The sequence below is a fragment of the Pyxicephalus adspersus genome, chromosome 12 (genome assembly GCF_032062135.1).
Source record: "Pyxicephalus adspersus chromosome 12, UCB_Pads_2.0, whole genome shotgun sequence".
NCBI lineage: Eukaryota > Metazoa > Chordata > Amphibia > Anura > Pyxicephalidae > Pyxicephalus > Pyxicephalus adspersus.
In genome coordinates, this window is record NC_092869.1 from 35,365,160 (window position 1) to 35,391,816 (window position 26,657).

A 26,657-nucleotide genomic window follows, 5' to 3' on the forward strand; every position below is an offset into this window, starting at 1 on the left:
ACCATAGAGGATTTCCAGTGTTTAGACATTGGCTCTTGACTGCATTTTATTGAGTCATATATGGTCAGCTCAGCCCATCAAATAATAACCCTAATTGCAGGACTCAAATAGGCAGAGGGTTCTTTGTAGGAAATTGTACATCAGCTAAGAAACAATAGAATTGAAAAATTGATACATCATTTAAAAAACTGATTGATTGCTTCTGTTTCAATTCATCCAGAAAAAATGACTAAAAGCAATGGAATAGAACTTCACACAAATGTTTTATTTGGATCCAAAGCAGTACTGATTAATTGGATGGAATACATTTTGAGGATCTTTACTAAACTATTTTTTAAAAAGCTAGGTAAAAATGCTTGAAATGCATTTTATTCTGCACTGGTATGTATCTATGACACTTCCATAATATGTGCACAAATAGTAACTACAGCTATTGGAATAAGCTGCTTATTCTTTTTAAAACCACATTGTATTTATTATACCAAAAGCTGTAGGACTTCTGAACAGAATTACCACTTTTACTTATGTACAGTTTCCTGCAAAGAACCCTCTGCCTATTTGAGTCCTGCAATTAGGTTATTGCAATTAAGGTTATGTACACATGAGCACTGTATGCAGATTATTTTTCAGCACCATGTTACCTGGGTCACACGCTCTGCAACCGCACTTTAGGAATCTCCTCTTACGCCCTCCTGGGTCTTAGTCTTTCTCTACTGTATCCAAAACAAAAACTTTGGCTTTACTTGGACTTTACCAAACTGCTGAGATCAGTGTTTTGAAAGCATATTTGGGTACTTGTGAGAAGGCACTGGGGTTACGCCTTTTCAAAAAGAAAAAATGCTTTGTAGTAAAAGCCCTTTTTGCAAAAGCAGACCTGTAATAAATGTTCTATCCATGCAATGTTTAACACTAAACCTGAAACCTACCTAGTACTGTTTCCTCAGAGCCTCAGAACAGGTCCAGTAGCTCTTGTAAGCATTTAAAGCACCAGGACAAAACTAAAGTAATGATTCAGGTAGATTTCTCTTTAGCTAGGCTTAGAAAATGGAAAATTTTAATGTGTCCTAACTTTCCATTTTGACTAGAGTGCACATTTACATACATTGCATTGAAAAAAACCTGCACTCATGCGTATACCATACCATTTTTAAGCAGTCTGCTGTTGCCCCTTTCCATGCACATTACAGTACCCAACTATTTCAGACGTGTATTGTATCTGCTTACAAGCAGGAACCAGCCAAGATGTGGAACGTTAATAAAGGCTGGCAGCCCCCGCAGATGCAGTCATTTGTGCTACTTCATTGGTGGTTGCTAAGCAACGGGGACATAGCGGCCTCTAGTGTTGACAAAGTAGCATTGCCGGTTCATACAATGCTAACACAAGATGGCCCATGATGTCACTGCACTGTAGTCCTCTGGTCCCTACCAGTTTTTCAAGGCACCTTGAGTCCCTTACTGCAGCCTGTCAGAATTGCAGCAGACTGGACAAAAACTGCCACATCTGTGGTTCACCAATTTTTTCTCCCCATCCTGGCTTGTAGGACAGCTGGTTTGCATTAGTATTCTCCAGCCCTTCAATACATACTGACCTGATGATTGCAAGCTTCAGCTTCTAGAAGGGCGAATTGCCCAGTACTTCTGGATTTGAGGCAACTAAATACTTACTTTATGTGGCCAAAAAACAGTCATGGGGTGACTGGTGGAGGGTGGTCATGAGGTCAAGAAAAGAGAGCCCAGCTTTCAGCCTTATCTAAATTCTGACTTGGAGCTTACAAATTTATTTCTTTTCTCCCTTCAGTCCAATTACCAAAGCAAAGCATGTGATGCAAAATTGGAGGCATAAATGCAAACATGTTGCTTTGCCACGCATAGGAAATTCAGGAATTCAGCTATGATATATATATATATATATATATATATATATATATATATATATATATATTGTTTTCCTAAAAGAAATAAACTCCATTTTTTCCCATTTTTTCAATTGCAAATGGAAACACAAAAACTGAGCATAAGCCATTAAAAATATTTGCATTTAAATTGAAAATGTGGATGCATCAACTCTCATAACCCAAAAATAATTACTTGATATTGAAATGTTGCATATATCGTGGATAAATATACACTAGCAATCTAATTATTGTGATGTGTTTAAAATATAGAACTTTTAGGGCTGACTGTTTCACCAACTGCTTTTTATTGGTGGCAAACTTTACTACGGCATGGTGGGTTCACCAGGTTTTGATTTGTAGCAGAAATTAACAGTCCTAGTTATTAACATTCACCAAGGGCAGGCTTGTTATACTAGTAGACCTGTTCTAGCCGACTAATACTTCTAAAGCGGGCTGCACATTCCCAAATGCAAAAATACTTGATCTGAATTTACTACTTGTGTTCAGACCATCTATTCTTAGTGATAAATAATAACAAGATTATCTATAACAAAAAAGATAACTTTAAAAATTCTCTAACTGCGTAAATCTATAATGGAAAACATTTACTTCATGTGCCCACATCTGATTTCTTGAAGGTCATAATCACACCTTCACAACTGACAGTTACGACTTAAAATGTGTCCACATTTTACAGGCTTTATTACATGGCCTTGGATACATACAAACTATCACATTTGAAATGCAGCTTTTCACTCAACATTTATTTATCATATTCACATAAACCGTAAGGGTTTTGTAACATTAAAGAGTTTGGATAAAAATCCAATTGGTGCAGATAATCCCTTTTAATAAGACTCTTTTATGGTTTTTGCCATTGTGGGGTGCAGTAGGTAGGTAATATAAAATTCTCTTACAGCTTGTATCGCTCTAGGTAGCTAATATGAAAGCTCTTACAGCTTGTATTGTAACTTGTATCTACCTTGTTCTTCAGTAGATTACCTAAATTCTGCAATAGCTAGTTAGTATCACATAATCCGTTGCAGACTTAATTTCCTGTTCATTTCAAGCTACTATTTTTTCCTTACTAAATTGTTAATTTTGGTCTATGGTCTTCTTTATTTGCTTTGGGGCAGCTTTGCTAAAACCATTCTGAATAAGTCTCGCCAATGTAATTTAAAGTTTATCACTGACATTTTTTCTATATTTTTCTGACATTATTTGTTAACTTTTGGAGGCACAATCCCACTTTTTGAGAGAATGGATGAGGTGAACAAGCCAAAAAATTTACCTTTAAACAAATTAAGCCCTTGGCAGTGTCACTTGGCATTTGTGCCATACCAAACCTATAAACTGTATACCATATACTTGTCACTCAACCCCCCAACTGCAAGGACTTGACCTTCCATTACCAATTCCAGAGGATCAGACATTTACCACCTTAAATTTTATTCGCAATGTGAAGGACTTCCCATCTCTGTGGCGAAGGATCGTGACTTGAAACAATTATGACAGCAATTAAAAATAATCCTCAAATACAGCATCTAATAATAAAGTTAAGTAATTTGAGTTGGGTGGGACTTTCCTGCTTCAATGGCTTCCCCTAATATAGTGCCTTTATTCTTCTGTTCAGTCGTCAATCATTTCTTACATAATCCAGCTATGCTGATCCCATTTTCACTAGTTGCCCCCTTCAGTTTATTCTCCCTTTTCCCTATAATATGGGTGAAGTCAAGAAGGGTGAGTGCAACCGTAAAATTAACCTTTAAAAAAGCACACATGACACATTGGGTCTGATTTATTAAAGTTCTCCAAGACTGGAGAGGATACACTTTTATCAGTGAAGCTGGGTGATCCAGCCAACCTGGAATGGTTTTGGTCCAGGACTAAACCATTTGCTAACAAATAGCAAATTACTTTTAGGAATCCATTTCAGGATTACTGGATCACCCAGTTTTACCAATGGAAGTGTATCCTCGCCAGTCTTGGGGAGCTTTAAATATTGTTGCATGTTGGAAGACATTACCCACAGCTAATATATTATTTTGTTTACACAAAAACCAATAGAATCAAGCATACCAAATTTAAAGAAAGTAACATTTACAGTCAAACAAATTAAACAAATTAGACTGTTTACATGGCCTCCTGGTATACATGCGTAATCTATCTATACCAGCTTCCAGCCACAAACCACTTTGGCTCATTGGGTACTCCCATAAAACATATGCTTGTCACTTAGTTCCAGCTTGAACCTTCCTTGACTGTCCTATCACCAAACACCTGTTATATTCATTCCCTCTATAGGGCAGGGGCTTACTGTTGCCCCTCCTGACCACCTCTAGTTGCTTTTATTTACACCAAGCAGGTGAAATTAATTCACAATAACTTATTCTTGCTTACTAGACAAATTGCCATCAGGGAATTTTAACTGACTTTGTGTTCCACTGTGTGGGTTGTACCCTTAATTTTTGAGTAGTGTGTATATGTTGGTGTGTGTGTGTATGTATGTATGTATGTATGTGTGTGTGTGTATATATATATATATATATATATATATATATATATTTATTTATATACTATATTACAAAAAAACATCCTTTTAAATTAACATTGCCTGCAGGTATAAGCAATTTTCTATTTAATAAATGAAGATAATGCTAATATGTTTCTAAAATGCAATCATTAAATCGATGGTGTTGCAATTCTGTTTTCGGCTGAAATGAATTCTATAATGTGAAAAGGACATAAAGCGTTGGTGGGATTTTTATCTAGTCACAACACATGTTCGTGTCATTTTAACTTCAAAGATTGAATTATAATGATGTTCACAAGCCACACGTCCCTTTATTTATACAGGCCCAGGGTCTGACTTCTTTACATACATATCACCAGATCAAAGTATTGATATAGTGTTCTGCTTATTTAATAGTAAGCTTTTTGTGATGACAAGAGCATATTAGCAACTTACTTTTCCAGTGTGCCAGAATTTCAGGTTTGTTGCTTAAAATATTTGTTTTAATTTATTAAAATGTTCTTGAAGGTTGAATATAATAAAATAACCAGGTTAGTCATCCTGCATTTTATAGCGCTGTATTTTTTACTAATCTATTTAAAAACTTTCCTATGTAATAGAAAGATTGAAATAAGAATTTACTTGCAGATTCCAAGGCTTGTCAATCATAAGAGGTCACAGTTCTATCTGTGTAGGCATGTAAAGGCCATGTTTATCTATATCTCATATTTCAGTTTTGTTATCCACAGACCAGAAACTATTTTTTGGCGACTTTAGTGTGATCCTTTGTTTCTGCCTTCTATTGTCAATATTCCAAAAAAGGTGCATAATGTAAATTTTATGGATTGATTGTGTTGGTTTCTTTCAAGCAGTTCTGAGCTGTCATTATGAAAAATAACTCTGCTTATGCATTATATTATGCTTAAAGCTGAACTCCAGGCAGACACAAATCAATGCATCGTGGTAACCACCATTAATAAATGTATTTCTTAAAACACAGTGTAGGTACCTGAATTTGACTTATCATCCTGATGTAGTTTTTGTACAGCTCTAAGATGGGATAGAGAAACTGCACAAGGTGCCAACCAGGTGTGCTGCAGTGCAGGAAGAGTGATGGAAAGATGAGCTTATCAGTGTGATGTTTCACTTTCCAGTCACTGTGTGGGGGTGAAGAGGAGTCCCCTTCCATGCCAAGCAGGACTGTCTATATGGGAGAGTTGTGTAAACCTCAGAACTGAATGTACAGCTTTCAGGTCTCATCTGGAATGTGAGATCATTATTCTGTGCTCATTACTCTCCTGGAAAACTAAACTTCAGTGAGAATGATACCATTTACATTGGAATGTCTGCTGTGCCTTGCAAATGTGAACTGTGACTGACAAATGAAATGTTCCACCTGGTGCAGCAATGACAATAGTAATAATTTCCTGTACAATACCATACAAGTGAGTAATAATGGAGATACTTATATCATACTGATCTACGGGCCATTGGGCAAATTTCTAAAGATGCATCACTTATATATACTTTGGATGATAATGTTGAATTGCTCTTTGCCCGTTGCTTTTGTCAGGGAGAGTTATCCTTTGATATCAATATGCACCCTAAGAAAACTACAGCATTTTTTCTGTGCTATTGTGTGGGTGTGTGTTAAGGTAGATTTTTTACATTTATTGTAGAAAATGGTAGGTACTTATTTATTGCTCTCTGTGTCAATATTAGAAAGATTTCCCTTTAATTTCTGGTCATGTCACATGGACAGTTAGTAAGGGGTAAATGGAAACTTTTTTGTTGCAGTCTATTTCCGTTGGGCAGATATTCCCTCACTTCATACCTCTTTGTGTGATACTACTGTGTCGGGAAGTCAAAAGATGTTTAAATCCTTCCCTAATTTGTCTGTAACTCAAAGAGAAAAGTTGTCACTGGAGTTCTAGATGAGGATACCTACTCATGTTTAGCCTTGGTTTGCATTGTTATTCATAATGCTGGGTGGGTGGCTTGCCTCTTCTTCTTGGTTAAAGCTCTTTGAAGGGCTCTCACCAGCTAAAAAGTAAGATTTCATGAGGTGACCTTTAGAGTTTAGCTCTCTTGACTGATGGATGTCAGTGGTTGGGTGAAATAGTTCCTAAGCTCTGAGGACAGACCTAGAGATAACAATATGACGTCCTTGTTGGGTAATACTTTCTATATGCCCTCCCTTAATATTTATAGAGGTATGCTCAGTTACCCAGTATTTTTAAAGTTTGAGATAACTTGAGAATTGTTTTGCTTAGCATGCTATAAACTGGAAATTTTCTATAAAGCTAATCTCTACCCTTACCTTTCATCTTGCACGTATTACATTTTCCTCTCCTGTACTGAAATTGCTTACTTTAATTTCACTGCACACTGTAATCTTTTCAAAATGTGTGTAAGAAGCTTCAGCAAGTCAGATAGAGATAGAGACTGCTAATTTTGCTAATTGGTGAACATCTGTTGTGTTCTAGTCCTTTACCCCAATAATTTCTGCCTTGGGCCAACCCTTTCATTACATTTCAGTTCTTTCTATCATGGAGGCTCAACATCATATTTGAATGCTACTATAGCTTTTTGATTTAAGAAGCTTTTACTGCACCCTGTCAGCCCTGTCAACCATGGTCTGCCTGCATTGCTACAAAAGCACAAGAACTAGTGATGAGCCCTCTGGGTCTAAAATAAGTGTAATGAAAGCACATTTCATTGAATAATTTAATGGGCTCATTTTGAAGCAGAAAAGAAGGAATAAAGAAAGGCAAAATAAAGAGTGGTTTGCACATTTTCAGGGTTGTATGGTGTTAATTGAAAAACATATAATATCTGGGTGTTTGTGTAACCAGAAAGATTACAGCTGTAATATTTCTAATACAGCATCTGTTTTAAAGAGTTTCATTCCAAACAATTGTTTTTTTTTGCATGTTTTGTCATAGTGAGCCAAGTCTTTTAGTACTGTAGGTAGAAAATACAGCCCAAATTTTCAAAGAACATAATATGTGTTATTAATTTTTTTTCTTTTTAATTCAGTCCAAGAAACCAGGAATCCATTGATTCAGAAAGGTATTTGTTTCCTCTGTTGGAGCAAATTAAACCAGAGTTTTTTACCTTCCTCTTTATCAACTATAGGTTTTTTTCTTGGATATGTGTTTTTCACTAGTGGTTGAACTTGATTGGCTTATGCCTTTTTGCAACCAAACTGACTATGTAACTATGAAACACTGCCCAGAAAAAGTCCTTCAGAACAGATGTTCTCACCTGCCAGCTACCTACCGAAGTCCATGGAATGGTTTGATAAAGTACATGCTTTCACTTACCAGAAAATTCTTTATAACTTTAGGTGAATCGCTGACCTAGAACAACCATGCAGTTTAGTAAATTGTTGGTATACCCACTATGATTTTTTGTTCCTAGTCAATGGTAGTGAACCAAGAAAAAGGATGACTGCTATTTAATTTGCACCTGAGAAATCTGCTATGTAAGTAGTGTTGGTCGAACTGCTGAGTGTTTGATTCGGCAGATCAAATAGCACAATATTTTTCGGGTAATCGAATGCCGAATTGGAACACTAATAAAGTCTATTAAAGTTAACCACCTGGGCGTTTCACTGATGTCTAGATTTCTGTACCAAAAGCTGTACACTGTTTTTCATTAATTTTTTTTTTTTTTTTTTAATTGTAGACCTGTAACTTACAGAAGTATGTCCGAACAAGGGTCTAGTAGATATCTTGAATATAATAAAGCTTGAAACACACAATCATGTAAAAAAAAAAAAATTAATTTAATAATAAAATTAAATAAAAAACACAAAAATCAGCTTAAACAAGAATGCATAAATAAATAAAAAATACTGAAAATGCAATAATTCGGTATACTGTATAGTAATATATGCCGGATGAAGACAGAAGAGGACAGACGTCTCCGGAGGAGCTGCGGGGACAAAGGTAAGTATTTTTTCAGTTGTACTCCAATTGTCATACAATGTTGTATGACAATCGGATTGCAATGTCACGCTTGTTTATATTTTTAGCTACCCCGCACCTGGTTTGGGGTAAACAATAGTAGCAAGTTTTCTTACCCCGAACCAGGTGCGGGCTAACCGCCCAGGTGGTTAATTAACCTCTAGTGCAGTGGAACTACAGATGATCTCTCACGTGCCTCCTATTAGCTGTGACCGCAAGTTCAATGATAAGTACAGCCCGGTGACCGTGGAAACTGAACCGTGGAACCGTGGAGGAGAAACTCCATTAAGAGTTCATCTGGAGTTCGCATTTTTTTTTAAACACGAATTCGCAAAGTCGAATTCCTTGTTTTTCGGGTTGGGTCTGCCCGAATTCGAACCACCATTTTCGGATTGATTATAGAGACGACCCGAATTCGAACACCAACACTATATGAAAGTTTCAATGTTTTTTTTTTTTGACAAATTTGTTTTCAGAGAAGTTTACTATTTTATATGTTGAACAGTGTTCACCTTTAATGCCAATGTACCATCAAATGACCTACGTTGCCAGCTCCTCCATTCCTGGTTTGTATGCTGATAGGACTCACATCATCCTTATTTTGATCTAAGCTGCTGCTCCTCAATAAATGTATTTTCAGAGAGGTGTACAGTGCACGTGTAGGCGTTGATGAAATACAATGTCACACTTCATTGGTTACATGCATCTGAATATGAGCAGAGCGGGGAGAGGAAAAACTGTAGCGTGTTCTCAATTTCACCCGAGACTGGTCAGTGCATATTACAAGTGTGGAGACAAGGCTGTGTGTGCATGATGAATTCTCATTCAGAATTGTATGGAAATGACTTCAAACTATTAGAACATTTGCCTTCCAGTTCATGTTAAAATCTGAGCTAGTGACACCATCACTTTCATCAAGACAGGGTTCCCTTCCCTCCATCTCTCCTTGAATATAAAACTTTCCATCTCGCACAATAATAGGCAAAGTTAGAAATAGATTTGTTCAATTTCCTGCTATTTACAGGATGTGTTAGTGTGGGGAAAAGTGCAAGGATAATAATGAAACTGTAGTTATGTATTTTTTTTCTATTATAAACATACAAATATGGGTCTATAATGTATATCCTATGAAACTGCTATATAGAAGCTATATACAAACACTGCCTGCCGTAAAAGAATGTCACACTCTATTGTATCATTGGATCATCTTTAGCTTTGGTTACAGCCAACATTCACCATTAATAATTTAGATAAGCTTATGTTCAATGTCAGAGCATTTATTTCCATCCTGAGTTGCATTCCTTTTTCCCCCAAGATACTGTATCGATGATGGGAGGGACTACGCAAAGTCCTCTCCAGCACATTAAAAACATGGTCAAGGTTTGAACTTTGTGATGGCCAATCCATGTTTGAAAATATTTCATGTTCCTTAAACAACACCTTTACAATTTGAGTCAGATGAATCTTGGTATTGATATGTTGGAATATGCCTGTACCATCAGGAAAAAAAAGTCTATATATGGAAAAACTTGGTCATTCACTTTATTTAGGCAGTCAGCTGACCTTTGTGGGCACGTAATGTTGCTGAACCCAGACATAACCAACAGAGGAATGTGCATGCAAAACTCGCTCACTGGTTGTGAATCTTTCACTGTATACTAAAGTACATTAACCAGGATGATTTACCTGCTAAGAATGTCAGTCCCTGCTTTATAAATATCCCCCTTTAGCTTGTGTGTGTGTATAAACATAAAAATCTAAAGTTTCAAAATCTGCATACGATAACATATGAATCAACAAGGAATTAACATATTAGTCACGTTATATAATAATTTGGGGTAAATCTTAGAATACTTAAAATGGCAATTTGATGATGTACATAACCCATTTCAAATATACCATCTGACTTTTAGGATTTTTGTATCCGCAGTCACACATTTGTGTATTTGCTCTTCTTGAAGGGGAAAGTAAGCAAAAAGTTGCATCAATGATGTTTAAGTAATATGAACATTCCTAATACAGTATTTTCAAAGTAAGCAACAGCCAGTCTGTAATCAAGCAATTGTGTAAATCTGTGTATTAACCACTAGAATTATTAAATTATTCAGGAATTTACTGGCTTGTGTACTTCAGAGGAATCTAAAAATACCATTTACATCAAGGCAGAAGAGACACTGTATTAGGCTCGGTAATGGTTATTAAAATTTGAAATGGCTACAAAGACAAAAGTAAAGTGATATATCCTGATTATGAAATGAACGTTATGCAAGCAATTAAATTAAGTAATATGCAAGGTCAGCATTTTCTGAGCACATCTAAAAAACTTTGTTACTTAACTTGCTGATGAATTAAATGGATTTTGGTTGTTTTTTGTTTTAAGTGTTTTAGATGCATTTTAATGTGATCAGCTTAAAAAAATAAGTGCTTCTTTCTCTATATATTTAGCATAACACAGTGTCTGTTCTGCAAAAACAGAATGTACTACAGGCAAATTCTCAGTTATGACATTTCTTAAACTAGGAAGCTATATACTGTGAGTGACCAGGTGTCAAAAAAACCCTTATAAAGCATGGTTCAATTTGCTTTAACTTGGGGAAAAAATACTTCCTCATCCTGTGAGACATTTGGATGTTCCCTGGACAGTCTCTCTTGTCATTTCCTAAAAACTTTAATACCAAGGTATAATTTGTGCTTCTAGAAAAGCATCCAGGTTTTTCTTAAAGCGGTCTACAGAACATGTGACCCTTCACTCCTGCCGCTTCAGTTCCCCTGCTACATTTATATTTATCAATTTCCAAATGTGGTCAGAAATGGCACATTTTATTAAACAAAAGGAACAAAAATATTAACCAATATACTTGTGTTTAACTTATTTGTTAATATGGTAGCAATATGTGATTGTAGTGTCAACCTCCTGAACATGCAGCAATAGAGATATTGAAGCACCTAATGTTGATTTTTCCTTCTTCTGCAAAAAAGGGAGAGATAGCGGTTCAGTATGCTCGTTGTTGTGCTCTACTGTCAGGAGATCTTTTTGAGTAGAAGATGTGAAAAATGAAGATTTACATGCCGTTCTCTACTGATCTCTATTTGTCCCACTTAGGATGCCCATCTGCTCAGTAACTAGTTGCTGCTTTAATAACCAAGATTTGTGACTGTTCAAGCACAATTTTTTTAATTTTAAATTTATATCTGATTGCTAATGGATGCTAGAAATGTTTAGCTCTTTAGTCTAAGGGTAACTCTAAACTAACGATCACTTGATCACTTCATCTGCTTTATTGTCATGCCTATAAATGCCACCCACCAACTTCTGTCAGAAGGCAATGAGCAACCACACACATTGGAACTTGTGTTCCAATCACTACTGTTCTGCTAGAGAAGCAAGTGCCAGTAGTATACCAACCCCTCATAGCTTCTCTTGCACTTTCCCCTTCATTTTAATAAGCTTGAATACTCATTCATCATTTTTAACATCAAAATACTCTATATGAAAAAAATATGTATTTTCAGTTATCAAAAAATAATGATTAGCAATAATAACAGAAATAAAACATGTAAAATAATAGAGACAAAAACACAAAGACTCCCTTATATCAGTGGTCAGACATTGGTGGTTGATGAGAAGAATGTGCCTATACGGTTAGAGAATGGCTGCTCTAGAGTTTATCTGTGAATAATTGTCTTTTGCTATCCTCTAAAAAATAGCTAAATCTAATAGCAGGATTTTGTTTGTCAACATTTTGCAATTTTGTAGTTTATTGTGGAAGATTTGAATTTATTCTATTTGTTGATGTTCTATAAACTCTAATAATTTGACTTGACCTCAATGAATGTCTAATTACATTGAGGCAGATTCTGTGCTGTGTGCTTTAAATAACTATTTTACTTTGCGATAATTTAACCGTTTCTATTTTTCTTTTTATATTTTAGCTTTAAAAAAAGGTCGTTACTGGATAACCCCTGACCCCTACCACAAAGATGACAACATTCAGATCGGTCGAGAGGTTAAAATATCTTGCCAAGTTGAAGCAGTCCCATCTGAAGAGCTGACGTTCAGTTGGTTTAAAAACGGGCGGCCGCTAAGAAGCTCTGAAAGGATGGTTATCACACAGACAGACCCCGATGTGTCTCCGGGTACAACAAACCTGGATATCATTGACCTAAAATTTACAGACTTTGGGACCTACACATGTGTGGCATCTCTAAAGGGAGGAGGGGTTCCGGACATTAGCAATGATGTAAACATATCCAGCAGTACAGGTAGGAAATTTGCTTTTAAACCTGTTTAGAAACCACCTATTCATTAAGCAACAATTGGATACAGGTTAAAAAATATAAGCGTATTGCATGATGCTGATGTAAAGAAGCGTGTAGAATGGTTTAGTGATATTTTCGGATGTACCATTACAGTGTTGGTATGATCGAACTCTTTAAAGACCCCAAGGACCAGAAAAGACTTTCAAAGTCTATTACTTCCAAAATGCACTAAAACTTTTATCATCATATGAACCTAAAACACAATTTCCCATATCCACTTTTAGCTTAGCTGTAGCAGTAATTGAATTGAATGCTAAACATATAGGTTGATTTACTAAAGGAGAGCATACACAGGGTGTTTGTTGGTTGAACTGTTCTGTGAACATCTACTTAAACCCTAGAAAGCCCTAGCGGCAATCACTTGCCTGAGGTCAAGGTGCTTACCCCTGAAGTGAATGAAGCTAGGGTTAGGTAAGGGCTTGCCTCCAGGGCTAGCTAGCATTAAGGCAGTAGTTTATAGAGTAGGGCAACCACTCAACAAATTTGCTGTGTGAACTTAAGACATATAGAATGCTTGCCTAGCAATGAGAATATTGGTAAATGAGGTAAGCTATTTTACTTTAAATACCCTTGTGCTATAATGTGCTCCGAATAATCCTGCTTTTCCTTGATTTAATCTACTCATTTATTAAATAAACAAACAAACACATACAGCTTCATTGTACATTCCAAGATGTCCTCTGTACAGAGAACACCCATTGACAGCCCTCCTAATTACAAACCAATATGATTTAGGTGTGTGTGTGTTTAAATGTTATACTGATGTCTAAACACCCCAGTCCATTTCACCCCTGTTTAAAAATACTTGTTTAAAGGATTAGGTTGTATTTTGCAGCTAAATTACCTATTTCAAGGGCCTATGTGAATTGTCTAAACATTTCTATGAAGGGTATGTGAACATAATTTATACTTTCCTTACTGGTGATCACTTTCTCTCTCTAAATGCTTTTGGATTTGCCTGCTTTACTTTTTTTACTTTTTTTTTCTTTTTGCAGTCCTCTAGTCCATCTACCGGTAAACTTTGTTCCAAAAGGCAACATGGTTGTTCTTACAAAAGTGACTGGAGAAACAATTAATATTAAAATTGCAGTATTGTGCTATTCAGCTCAGTACCTATGCCATTTGAAGCAGATGCAACCTTTACCCTGTTTGATTAGAATTCAGCATAACTGTGCACAATAATTGTGTGTGTATAATGTTACTGTTCAAGCCAACAGATCCAGTTTTTTTCATATAGTTTTGATAGTAAAACTTTCCTGTGCCTTGGCAAGCTTTTCATTTTTAACTTATGTTTGAGGTCCTTTAAAGCACAACCACCAGGAGTCAGAAGATAAAAGTCTTGTGTATTATTTATTTTCCATTCCTCTGGATGTGGAAGCTATTACTTCAGCATTATTTTGGCTAACACGAGAACTGCTTCTTGTAAATCATATCTAGATTTTCATTAAAGATGGTATTGCTGCAGGGGTATTTATACAGCTTTCTCTGTTACTGTGAAACAGAGTTCAATCAGTAGCATCAAATTAAAGACACACATCGCATCAGAGACACAGATTGCTTCTCTCCCTTACAAAGTGCTTTCTGCGTTCTGGCTTTTTACTATTAACACCCACTGCACGGTGTTGGTTTTTTTCAACGTTAGTCGCTGGAAGGGGAATGGAACAGGTTGTATAAGCTATAAATCAATATATCATCCATCGACTTACACTGCCTTAAGCAATAAACCATTACACTGTTTCCCTTGATATCCAAGAAATGTGTTCCTACTTTATTACAAATTGCTGCACATTGCTGTTTTAAAGACCAGCCAGAAGCTGGCTTACAAACAAGTTGATTATGATGATCTTCATGCATAGATGTTTTTTTTCAAAGTGAATGGTGTTGAACAGGTAGTTTGGAGGAGAATGGTCATTGTCGCTTAGTGAAATCAGCATCATGAGAATAGTCTGGTTTTAAGTGGTTAGAGTTTGTGTTTTGGATGTAAAAGTAGAGCTCAGTAAATTCAAAGCTTCATTACCTGAAGAGGGTGTCAAGAACATGGCTTTTTAAATAAAATTTCCACTTTTGATGATGAATCAGTCTGGTATGGACAGAACAGAGAAAGTTAGAAATCTAGAGAAATAGATAAAGTTTGCTAAAATCCCTTAATGTACAAAAAGCAACCAGAGGGGATAAAGTGTTTCCTGAAAGAAAATTGTAGTTCTATTTTATATATCTGTATAAAGTTTTTATGCAACTTATCCTTATAGGCAGAAAAAAAAGAATACGAATAGCTCAGTGAATATGAAATATCATATAGGAATATGTTGTAATAGTATATGTATGACTACAGGTGAAGTTCTAGTTTTTTGTTCCCATGTTTACCATGTTTAGCTGTCTAACCTTTCCAGCAAAAAAAAAACAAAAAAAAAACATACAGACATCAGTAGACCAAGCATACAAATATAAAACAACTTTTTAAACATAAAATTAAAGAAAAGAGGTAAATGAAATTTGACCAAAACTAATATAGTTCAACTTAAAATATATTACCTGCTTTTATTTTAGTGTTACTAGTTGCTAGTTTAGTAGAAAAGTTTCCTAAATTGTGTAAAGTACAGCAATGGTATCATAGAACAAGTGGTATTTATGATTACTTTATCTTCATTTTAGGACATTTGACAGGCATGCAGACCATGTCAAAATTTTTTGGATTTGCTATAGAAGATACTTTAAATCTGCTTAAAACAAAAATGGCAATTTATTTATTACTGTCCTGCAGTCCACCACATGCAATGTTTAGCTGCTGATATAACGAAGATCAGAATGTAGATTTCCTCATCCTTTACTTCGCCTGTGTATTTAAAAATTGTAATGCATTCTACATGTAAAAGTTTCTTATGTGTAGACATCCCAACGCACAAAGACTGTTACTAGACAACATTTTCTTGTATGTTTGCCCCAGCAAATTCAGAGCTGTGATAACTATAGTTACCCACCCCCAACAACTACATAAAGGGTTATGTAGGGGGGTGAAGGTAATGAAGAGCTGGGCCAGCACAGAGTATAAATAGATGCTGACAGAAGAGAAGAGCGCTTTGATATGCAGATTGGAAGGGGATGTACTCTAAAATGTTCCACAACTTTCCTGATGTAGTCAGATTTTCTAGACTATAAGCAGATATTTGTAAATATTGTCCTGTGCCTTGACCTGCAGTCTTCAGTATTAATGATATGGTTATTCATTTTTTTTGAAATGATGTCAAAAGAATGAGAAAATCCACATTTACTACAATGCATAAAAGATTCAGATATGGGTATTGTAGTGTGCTATATCCCTGGTGTTTATATATATATATATATATATATATATATATATGGTAAAACGGTTAAAATGTTTATCCACAGCGCAAAGGAGTGAATTCTCAGTCAATCCAGCCAGCAACATAACTTTGTGTTAACATTAAAGTATACATCCATGTTAAGTAACTATTTGTCCTCATGAAAATTGATAACTCCTAAAAATTGTATATGGTTGGAGTATGTCTTTCCTTTTTATATTGTATTTGTTACAGTACATGAAATCTACCAGTATGGCTTTCTGTTAAGAAGACATGACTAAGTGGAGAATAAAGTGCATAAAATTACTGTTTATCCTTACTATATACAATTTTAAATAAAAAAAAGATGTTTTTACACAGAAATTCACATACTGCACCATTTTGAGTGTTCCCTATTGAGACTTTCTGCTGTAAAGTGTTTCTTCAATTGTTCATTTACATGCATTCAACTTGTCTTGAGCTGGCCGAAGATTGAAAGCTTTGTGGAATACGGAGGTCTTGATTGGCTTTTCCTACCTTGAAATACTGTTTGCTTCTTAGCAAAGATGGAAGATGCCTGACAATTGTTTGACATCATTTTAGATGATGAGGGACTGTCCCGGCTCTGGAATATTTAATAGCACTCAGTGTATGATTGATCTTCGACAGCATCATATGCATAGTTTAGAATGACAGAGAGGCACAGGGTTATTGGAAATACTCAGAGAGAAAATAATGGTGTATTCCGCTTGCATTTTTCAGGCAGATGGAAATGATCACTCAAGTAAAAAAAGTCTAAACATTAAATACAAGTTTATCTGAAAAGAAAGAGAATCTCTGAGGCCTAATGTTTTATAAGGTGTTTTTTCATACCTACGCAATGAACATTGCCATAGCTAAAGCCATTTATGCATGCAGGGTTTACACATAGAGTTTATTCAAGAACTTCTACAAATAGTGCCCTGCAATGATGGTAAAGAGTTATTTTCAGAATTTGGATAGAATATGCCTGGTTCTAATAGTTTTTTTTTAAATATGCCCCATTAGAATGAAAATTCAGATGTAAAAATTCACTGTTCACGAATACCAATTTTTGCAGCCATTGCTACGCATTTGATGATATTGTGTGACATTATACATCTGTCATTAAATATACCCGTATTTCATTTTTCAATAACTTTACCATGAGTTGTACTAGAAAAATAACTTTAGTGCTGTGATACATTGGGAAACTAGAAGTATTTCTTTTTCAATCTTCAGCAATGCTAAATGTTTTAAAATCCAACTCCAGCTAAAAGTGGAGAACCTTGGTTGGGTTAGGAAGCAAGTATTCAAGTGGCTGACAAGTTTCCAGCTTTGTGGAGTAGAGTGGGATTATTTGATTCCAAGGCTGGTATGAACCTGCCCTTAGTGTTCAAAGCATCTACTGCTCAAAAAACAATCGATCACTGCAGAAAGAAACAATACTGATTCCGTAGGCCTAATAATGAATTGTGAAAATCAAAAATCCATATGGGGTAGACTACTGCCCTGAAGAGGTTTATGGTAAAAATAGAAAGATTAAAAATTGTTGTGCATCATAATATACATCAACACACATATTTGTAATCCATTTTGCTGAAGTCTTTAAATACTTCTCTTTATAGTTTGATAAATAAATATGTTTATTCATCAATGACAAAATATATAGCATCAACTAAAAATAAACCTCCTTCCAGTACAAAAAACAAAGCCACGCATAGAAGCCGTAAGTAAAGACAGCCAAGGTTGTTATAAATGTATTCCCATCTGAATATTGATGTGGTTTAAAGCTGCATTAATGTAACCAGCAGTTAGATCTGGCAGCAGACTAACTGCATGCATTGATTTTGTTTTCTGTTGCAGTTTGGTCTAGAGACAAAAGGACAATGCTGTGACAACCCAGAAACATTGTATGTTTTGATTTGTTAATTATAACTAATCTATATCTTCTTACAAGAACTTCCTGAATTGTGCCAAGAGAGAAATTCTAGACAAAAAGTAAAGTCAATCAGTTAATTGCTAAAGATGTCCAGGAAAGTTTGAAGAAAACAAACACCACAGTTAATTTAAAAGGAACGTTAGCCTGGCCAGGCTATACACATTTACATTTTTGCATGATCTTAACAAGAAAAAATTAAGCTTTCGATCAAGCAGCTGCAGGCATTGTAAACAGCCCACAATCACCCTTTTTTTTCCCTCCGTGAAGTGACTTGGTAGCCGTTTACTCTATAAGGTAAACATAGTACAGGAGCCAATGTAGGCAAAAAAAAAAAAACTGAATACATTCTGTATTCTCATTGTTATTTTCAATAAAAACATTATTTGAACAAGAATTATATTTTCAGTCCATGTACAATGTTCTGCTTCTGATGCATTTCACCATTCAGGGGTTTAATCATAGATAGCATTGGTGTAGGAAAATGGCGTGCAAAGTCCGTACCTTTTTAGAATGTCTCTTGTATACTTTTAGGATTTTTTGCTCAACTCAACCTGCATCTACAGAAGTCAGTTGAGGGTTTGTGTTAAATCTCATCAAATGCTTGGTATAATTGTGTAAATACTTTAACACCTATTTCCTGGTCACAGAAAGTTTACATTATAACATTTTAATCAACCTTTACCACCCCAACCATCCTATAGCCTTGGGTATTAAAAAAAATAATGTTTCATACATATGTTATTAATTAAACATTGGTTCAGGGCAATTATGGGGCTTTTCAGACAATCAAGACAATTACCTAATATTTTTATTCTGACAAATGTTCAACCAAACTATTAATAATTTAGACTGCCGCACATCCCACGTAAACAATATATCTGAAGACAATTACAACTAGTGTTGGTCGAATAGCTCACTATTCGATTCGGCAGCTATTCCCTCGACTAGAGCAAAAAAATTTGGGTGGTCGAATGTCAAAGTCGAGCACGATTAAAGTCAATAGGAGGAAAATTTCAGGTTTTTTAAGAGTGTAGAGCTTCTACAGCCTCCAAACAGATGTAAAAAGGTACAATTATAAAAGGATACATAAAAAGATACATTGTAAAAGGATACATAAAAAGATACATTGTAAAAAAGATACATAAAGAGATACATTATAAAAAGATACATAACACTATTACATACCCCTGTACGTCACATGAAGATAAAAGAGCACCTATCACATCAATATTAGGCTGAAGCTAGGTACACACTTCCAATAATTATTGTTAGAAAATGAACGATTACGACTGATCAACGATTATGCACGATTATACTTGAACGATCATATTGTGCACAATTCTGTACATGCTGTAACAATATGATCGTTCATATATAATCCACCAACAGTGTCCACACACTAGATACAATCATTTGAACGATGCAGGGAGGGACATATAAAGGAGAAAGTGTACCACAGAAACATGCACGATCACTGAACGACCGTACAATCACAGAGCAGTAGAGGTAATGAATGGAGATACGTATCTCCATTCAACCTCTATTGCCCTGGTATTGCTTGAGGTTACAGCTAAGTGAAGGCACGTGCTTTCAATTAGCTGTGACTGCAAAGTTCCCATGGTCTGGGAATCCCACAATGACATTATGATTCATAATGTCATTGTCGGATAACCTGTAAAAAATAAAAAAAGAACAAGTTAAACTAAAAACAAATGTCATCAGATTTCACTGATCACAAGCAAAGATTTGTTTTAGAAATTCCATATAGCACAGTAATTGCCTCCTTGATTATCTATCTCAACACATTTCACAGAACTCAAACCAGCTTCCTCAGGAGATTCACTAGAGGTAAGTATATTGGAAAACAACTCTCAAATAGCTTTCTGGGACTAGAAGGAGATTAATGTTCTTGACCGCATACCTGTGACTCCAAGCAGGTGCAAGCCAGAACACGACAGAGGACAGCCCCTGACACATAAGTATCCAAATGTTTGGTAGGCCTCTGAGTAATTATGCAGTATTTGCTTTCACTGTGATAGCTTCTAATGTTAATGAGAGACAGGAGGCCTCTTCCATTTATTCTGGGAACTATCACAATGAAACCTATCACTAAGCTTTGGGAGATGTCAGCACAGTATAAAAGCATAAATAAATATTGAGTTTTGCTTATGTCACATTGATTACTTTAGTACGTATAGTTGTTTTTTCATTATCACTGTATATGTTGGTATGTGGGAAGCCAGTATACTAACCATAGTATATTTGTAAGTTATACCACTACTGTACAGAAATTAGTACCTGTGAGTTGATATAAATACTATATGAATACATATTTCTGTAACGCATTTAATTATTTGTATGGTGTGCTTACTCCATACAATCAATATTGTATAGTAAGCAATTCAATATAGTATAGTAACCAATCCCATATATTTCTCTCAAATAGCAGTTAGCCATCCTAAACTTGAAAAGCAGATCTACATGTGTTCTCAGCTTTATTCTGCATTTTCATAGTCTATGCTCTAGCTGTGTGATATAACAATAGCTTTGAAGCAGGTATGAATTATTAATGCCCACCAAGCAGATAGTCTATGCCCATTTTGTATGCCCTATTTGTCTGTTCCATTCATGTATCAGCAGGCTCAGATGCAGCAGTCCAGCATCAAATACAAAGGCCAAAACAGCCAACTGAAAATATGTATATTTAATGTACTCTTTTCCATGTGCTTTACTTGTGGTTCTGATGATACAGCAATGAACTCTATCCAGCCAGAAATCCTGTGTTATAGATTGAATCCAAAGGAACATAGTTTATATTTTAATTGGGCTATGATTAGGTCAAAGGTCAGAGACATGAGTGCAACCAATTTAAGTTTTCACTTCATTATGACGCCAAAAGGCCTGTGCTAATGACTGACATCATCAAATGCCAGGCGCAAAAAGCCAAATGAACAAGATGTAAGTGTTGGCTTTTTATATGTAGGGACTCCTAGTGAGTGTGGAAATAGTTCTACCGAATGTCAATCAGTGGTTCTTAGATCGCTAGGTTATGGAGAGAGGACTTGCTTGAGCAATAAGAACACCATAATGAAGCCCTGAAGTATTCAGCAGGTAGGCTGTGCTTTTTGTAATGTATAAAAATCCACAGGAAAAACAAATACCCCCTTCCTAGGCCTTGATTTGCAGAAAGATGTGGGGGGCCAAGTGTCTTTTTGTTTGTCATTGGTTTTTAATGTAACCTGACTGCACCCTGTAAAGAGCACTGTAATATGTCTGCTCAACATACTGTACATACATGATAAACATATAACACATCAGAGAAATGTAAATTTAAAAATGTTATTTTATAGTGTTAACCAAGACCTTTACATCTGCATATACAGTAAATAGGTATCCACCATCACAAAATGACCAATTTATGAAGTACATCTCCTTCTGCACTTTATCTTTTCTCACAGTCATGGGGATCATTGCAGAGACCCTTGCCAGATACCAAACCCAATCATACACCTGACAGATATCAAAGCAAAACACAAAATGAGTAAATTCATTGCTACTTGAAAGAAGAATATTACTATAGAAGAGGGATGCAGGCACTAATCTTGATGAAGTGTGGCGCCATCACTTTTCTGGTGCAAAGAGTACCAATAAAGAAACACAAGCTGATTCAACAGGGTTAATACACAAATTGTTCTCTACTCACCAGAATTGATCTTTCTTCAGTCTGACTATAATAAATTAAAAAGTTTATTGGTTGGTTTAGAGCATTTGTAACCGTTCTATTGGAATTGTCAGAGTTTTATCCAGCAAACTTGACAGAATATGCAGTATATGCAGGTGACTGGCAGACCGGCATATTTTGTTGTACTCTGTCATATCAAAGTGTTTTTAATTGTGGTTAAAACTACACTCAACTTGGTCTTTGTGACGTTATTGGTTTTATTTTATCTTCCTTTCCTGTAGTGTTTAGCCACTGGGTGAGTCCCAACTGCAGAGCAACTTCAGAAGCAGTCAGATGGCTGTAAAGAATTAATGTGATGCAAGCGCTCCAGGACAAGATAGGTCATTTGTAGAATTCTGTGTGCTTGCTCAGTGAAATGCCCAGCTCAAGAGTCTGAGCTTACTGCCTGTGAAAAGACTATTAAACAGAGAAATAAAGAACTTTCTCAAATGTTTTGCTATAGCACTCTTTGATGGACAACACAGTGGCTCAGTGTCTAGTGGCTAGACACTTGTAGCTCCAAGATCCTTGACTCAAATCCTATTCAGGATACATCCCTTTGTATGAGGGTATTTTCAAATTCCAAAAATGTAGTGGTAGGGTAAAGCAGACCCTGCCGGTTTATGATGGCTGGGCCTTTTACTTCTTTTTAAACCCCCTGCTATATGTAGGTAATAAATGTACCTACAAAAGATAGAGTTGCAAATATTCTAACCTTATCCCCACCTACTACTGCAGCGCCTAAGCCAAAGTGATGCCCTCGACCTTTGGGTTAGAATGGTTTGGAACACAGACCAGGCAGAATCTTTAAAGATGATTTGCACTTGCAATGGACAGAAAGGTTTTGCCTGCTCTGCTTTCGAGAAGATTCAACCTGTAACAACAGAGGTGTGTATCATTTTAGCTTTATCCTTTACAGGTATGTTTTTCAACTACATGTTGTGGGTGATTTAAGTAGGTGATGTTGCCTGGCTAGCATAAGTAAATCTTTCATTTTAATGCAAGGTCTATCTTAATTTTCTTTTTCTAATTTAGTCTTAAGCTATGTTCATGATGTGACATTAGGTGGTACATTAGATTGTGAGCTCCTCTGACAGATATTGATGTCTATAGCTACAGACACAAGCTAAATAATTGTCACCTGAGATGAAAAATCTAGTGCGTGTACAGTGGTCCCCTGACTGTGTTTGGTGATCTGCTGTGGAAAGCAATTGAATGGCAAACCAGGGAGAACTGTTGCAATTTCTTATTGTGGAGGATGCAGCGCAGTGTCTCTTGCTTGTACTCCCCTTTCCTCTCCATTGAACTGAACGATTATGTGGCAGGAAAAGAAAACAGTGTATGTGTTAAATCTTCATATTAGCTGTTTGCCTGGGGTTCTACATTAATAATAGAAAAGTAAACATGAACTATGAGTAATTGGGAGGTTACCTAAACATTTGAGCTTTGTATTAGTCATGCTGATGCACTGGCTTTAGTCCTGAACAAGTATGTAGATCAGAAATTCTGACATCATTCTTTCAAATCTATACCCCTGTTTCATATCAGTGATTTTTAAAAGATGGGGCCTGATGTGTCCAGGAAGCTAGCATTTTCAGAAGCAATTGCAGTCTTCATATATATTATGTCTCCATACGGATGTCCTTAGAGCTCTTGGAGTTATCAAGAGATAAGTTTCAAAAATTGGTTAGATTTAGGAATTATACAATTACATATAATGCTGCTAGGATTGTACATGGTGGGCAGAACCGTTATCACTAAAAATCTGGTTGCCTTTGTTTATCCAAAGTCAGCAAAAGGAGAGCTCCTGACTTCAAATATGGTACAGCAAAAGATGTATCATTTCATTGTTAAATTGCTATAGGGCTAAGATTTTGCTTCAGCATATTTACCTATTAATATACATAAAGTCTGTTTGAACCATTACATTACATGCATGTAAGTAGCCTATAGTATGGTAAATGACAGTTTCTGCTTTTAGTCTGGGTTTTTTCCATTACCACTGAGCATGACTGTTTTCCTAGGGTATAGAATGTGTGAATCTCTATGTGCACAGCCAACTTGCTACACATCCATTCCCACCTAAAATTAACTTAGATTTCACACATAAGAGCACACATTCGGCTTGGTTCAATAATGATCTTCAAATCTGGAACCTGGGTATTCCAACAAACCTGCAATGGAGTAAAACAAATTTTCTACTTTTGGATCACTCAGGTTCTCCTATGATAGGGAGATTTTTAAATCAGGAAAAATATTATGTGTGAAGTGTATTCTATTCCTATATGTCACCATTCTGCCTATTGTTGCTTGATCTACGACATTCATTTGTGAATTTAGCAGGAAGGAAAATGCTAACTGCCTCGTTCATTGCTCCATTAATTTGCAAGGTTGAAAAGCACATGGTGCCCTAATTAGCAGTGAGGTGTATAAAACCAAATACCTGATATTTATAAATCGCCAATATCCATATTATCTTCTAGCAGAAATCATTGTTCTGATTACTATTCTTCAGGCATGCTACCTGCTGTCTACCTTCTGTCACCTGTCCCTGTACAGCATGACCCATTGTCCTTGTGTACAGCAGTTTGATATAGTATTCTTTTCATCCGCAGAGGTCATGGATCATTTGATTTAAATGAAGCTTCTGTCATTTGTAACCACCTCAGCCCTCTTCCGCAAACAGTTCATATTAAAATCCATTAGCCCAAGCTGACCTTAGCAGTAATGTCATGCGTGTGCACAATTTTTACATCTATGTGTTATCCGTAATGCATTAATAGATGGGTCTCTTATTATTAATTATTCTACCTTCAAAGTTTTTGTACTTAGCCTTGCTAATAAGCACAACTACTCTGCTAAAGCAGATCTTCTGTGGACAGATCAACTCTAGAACATTAAGAATTTTTAGATTATTTAACGGGGGCATTCCACCCAGTGGTGTCAGTGGAAGAGAATTGTTTGAGACTGATTAGTTAATATCTCTGGAGCACTGCAAGTTTTAAATTGCACTAGACATCACAGACAATGTCAGCGTTGTGAAAACTATCCTACTAGCCTTGTATAGATATGACCATTGAATTCAGGGTTATACATATCAATTATACAGTATTATTGCCTCCTGTATCACTGTCTGTATTAGTCTGTCATTTGCAATCCCTATTTAATGTACAGTGCTGCGTAATATATTGGCACTATATAAATCCTGTTTAATAATTATAATAATAATTGGATATAGGTCAGTTAGATCAATATTTACAGAGAGCAGTCTAAAGTACCATACATGAGTATGTTCACACATCTCTCACTTATATTATACTCACTTATACTATCATCCTCAATGAAAGCATAGATACTAACCAGATTTACCTTTATAAAAATTAAATGTGTCAGGTTTATTTAAATGTAATAATAATCTGCTTAACAATTATAGAAGTAAACATATTTTTGATAGCCATGTTTTTTTGGTAGATATATTTAAAAACATTGGTATGATTTGTAAATTAGTGAATCAGGTAGGTTGCCTATTGGGTTTCTTGGAAAAGATAAGCTGCACCAAAACAGAACATGGCCCAATGAGCATAGTAGTTTTTGGTGTTTAACCTTTTCAGGTCCATAACCACAAAAAATAGCTGCACTCATATATTGGTCTTTTATTTTTCTGGGTATTCTACAGTGAACAGTCTTTGACCAGCCATCCAGATTAGAGATTGAAGGTTCCTGGCTACCGGAGAATTATTTGCCATACTGCACTACCATCCTAGGTATTGTCCACTATCTAAGGTATTGTCTATCATACCTGCAAAGTATTAGGGGAAGCTTTGCAGTCCCTCATCATGCCAGACCTCACAAAGGTGACTTGGGCTGGAGCATCTGAGGGATTCAAGCAAACTGCCACATTTCCCAATTGTGTTGGAGCAATTGATGACAAACATATCCACCTACAGATGCCACCCAACAGTGGATGTAAGTTTCCAAGTTTTGTAACTACAAGAACTAGTTTTCAATTGTTCTTATGGTCATCATAGATTCCTGCTACAGGTACCTGGCAATCGATTTTGGAACCTATGGACGTACAGCTGACTGCCATATTTTTAGTGCCTCCAACATTGGAAGGAGAATTATTCTGGAGACCTCAACCTTTTGGGACCCCAAGCCCCTAGTGTAGGGAGGAGAATCCTTACCACATGTGTTTGTAGCTGATGAGGCTTTTGGACTAACCATTTAACTGAAGAAGCCTGGACAATACAAAGCAGGCCTACAATTACAGGCTGAGCCATGCAAGAAGATATGTGCAATGTACATTTGGTATTCTTGTGAGCAAGTAGCCTGTGCTGCGAACTACATGGATGGTACTACCTGAAAACGTTGACTGGGTTGTGAAGGCAGCATATGTGTTGCACATATATCTTTGTGAGAGAAAAGTTTATGATGTGATCTTTGTCACATGCACAGCTCCAAGACTTTTCTAGAGTTTCCCCGACTCTCTGGAATGGTCTTTCTCGACCTATTTGTCTTGCTCTTAGGTTCTGCACATTTAAAAGAGCTCTTAAAATCCATCTTTTCAAACTTGCCTACCGGTCTTTTTCTGTCTCTTAAACCCTCACGACTCACCCACCATTTCATATCCCCCCTCCTATTGTGTGCTTCTTCCCCCACCTCTTAGATTGTAAGCTTTTCTGTTGTTTCATTGTTTGTATCTGTCCGTCATATACAACCCTATTTAATGTTTAATTTATATAGCGCCAACATATCAATATGTTGGCGCTAGATAAATACTGTTTGTTAATAAATTGGTATTATTCTGTTGCACAATACAGCAGGTGACAAGACAAACAAAAAAAACAAAAGGTACCGTATTTTTCGGACCATAAGACGCACTTTTTTTCCTCCTAAAGTGGGGGGAAAATCAGGGTGCGTCTTATGGTCCGAATGCAGAGGTACAGGGGCATATTTTTTTACTTACCTGTGTCCCCGCC

The 26,657-nt window shown here is 36.1% G+C and overlaps 1 protein-coding gene across 1 annotated transcript in view; it reads left to right on the forward strand.

Moving 5' to 3' along the window:
- Positions 1-26,657, forward strand: part of MDGA2 (MAM domain containing glycosylphosphatidylinositol anchor 2) — a gene marked incomplete at its 5' end in the record, with an annotated part of 377,702 nt that overhangs the window by 271,392 nt on the left and 79,653 nt on the right. Inside the window, one exon of the mRNA XM_072428049.1 lies at positions 12,312-12,641. Coding sequence (XP_072284150.1) covers positions 12,312-12,641 — 330 coding nt within the window. The remainder of the gene's footprint in view (positions 1-12,311; positions 12,642-26,657) is intronic.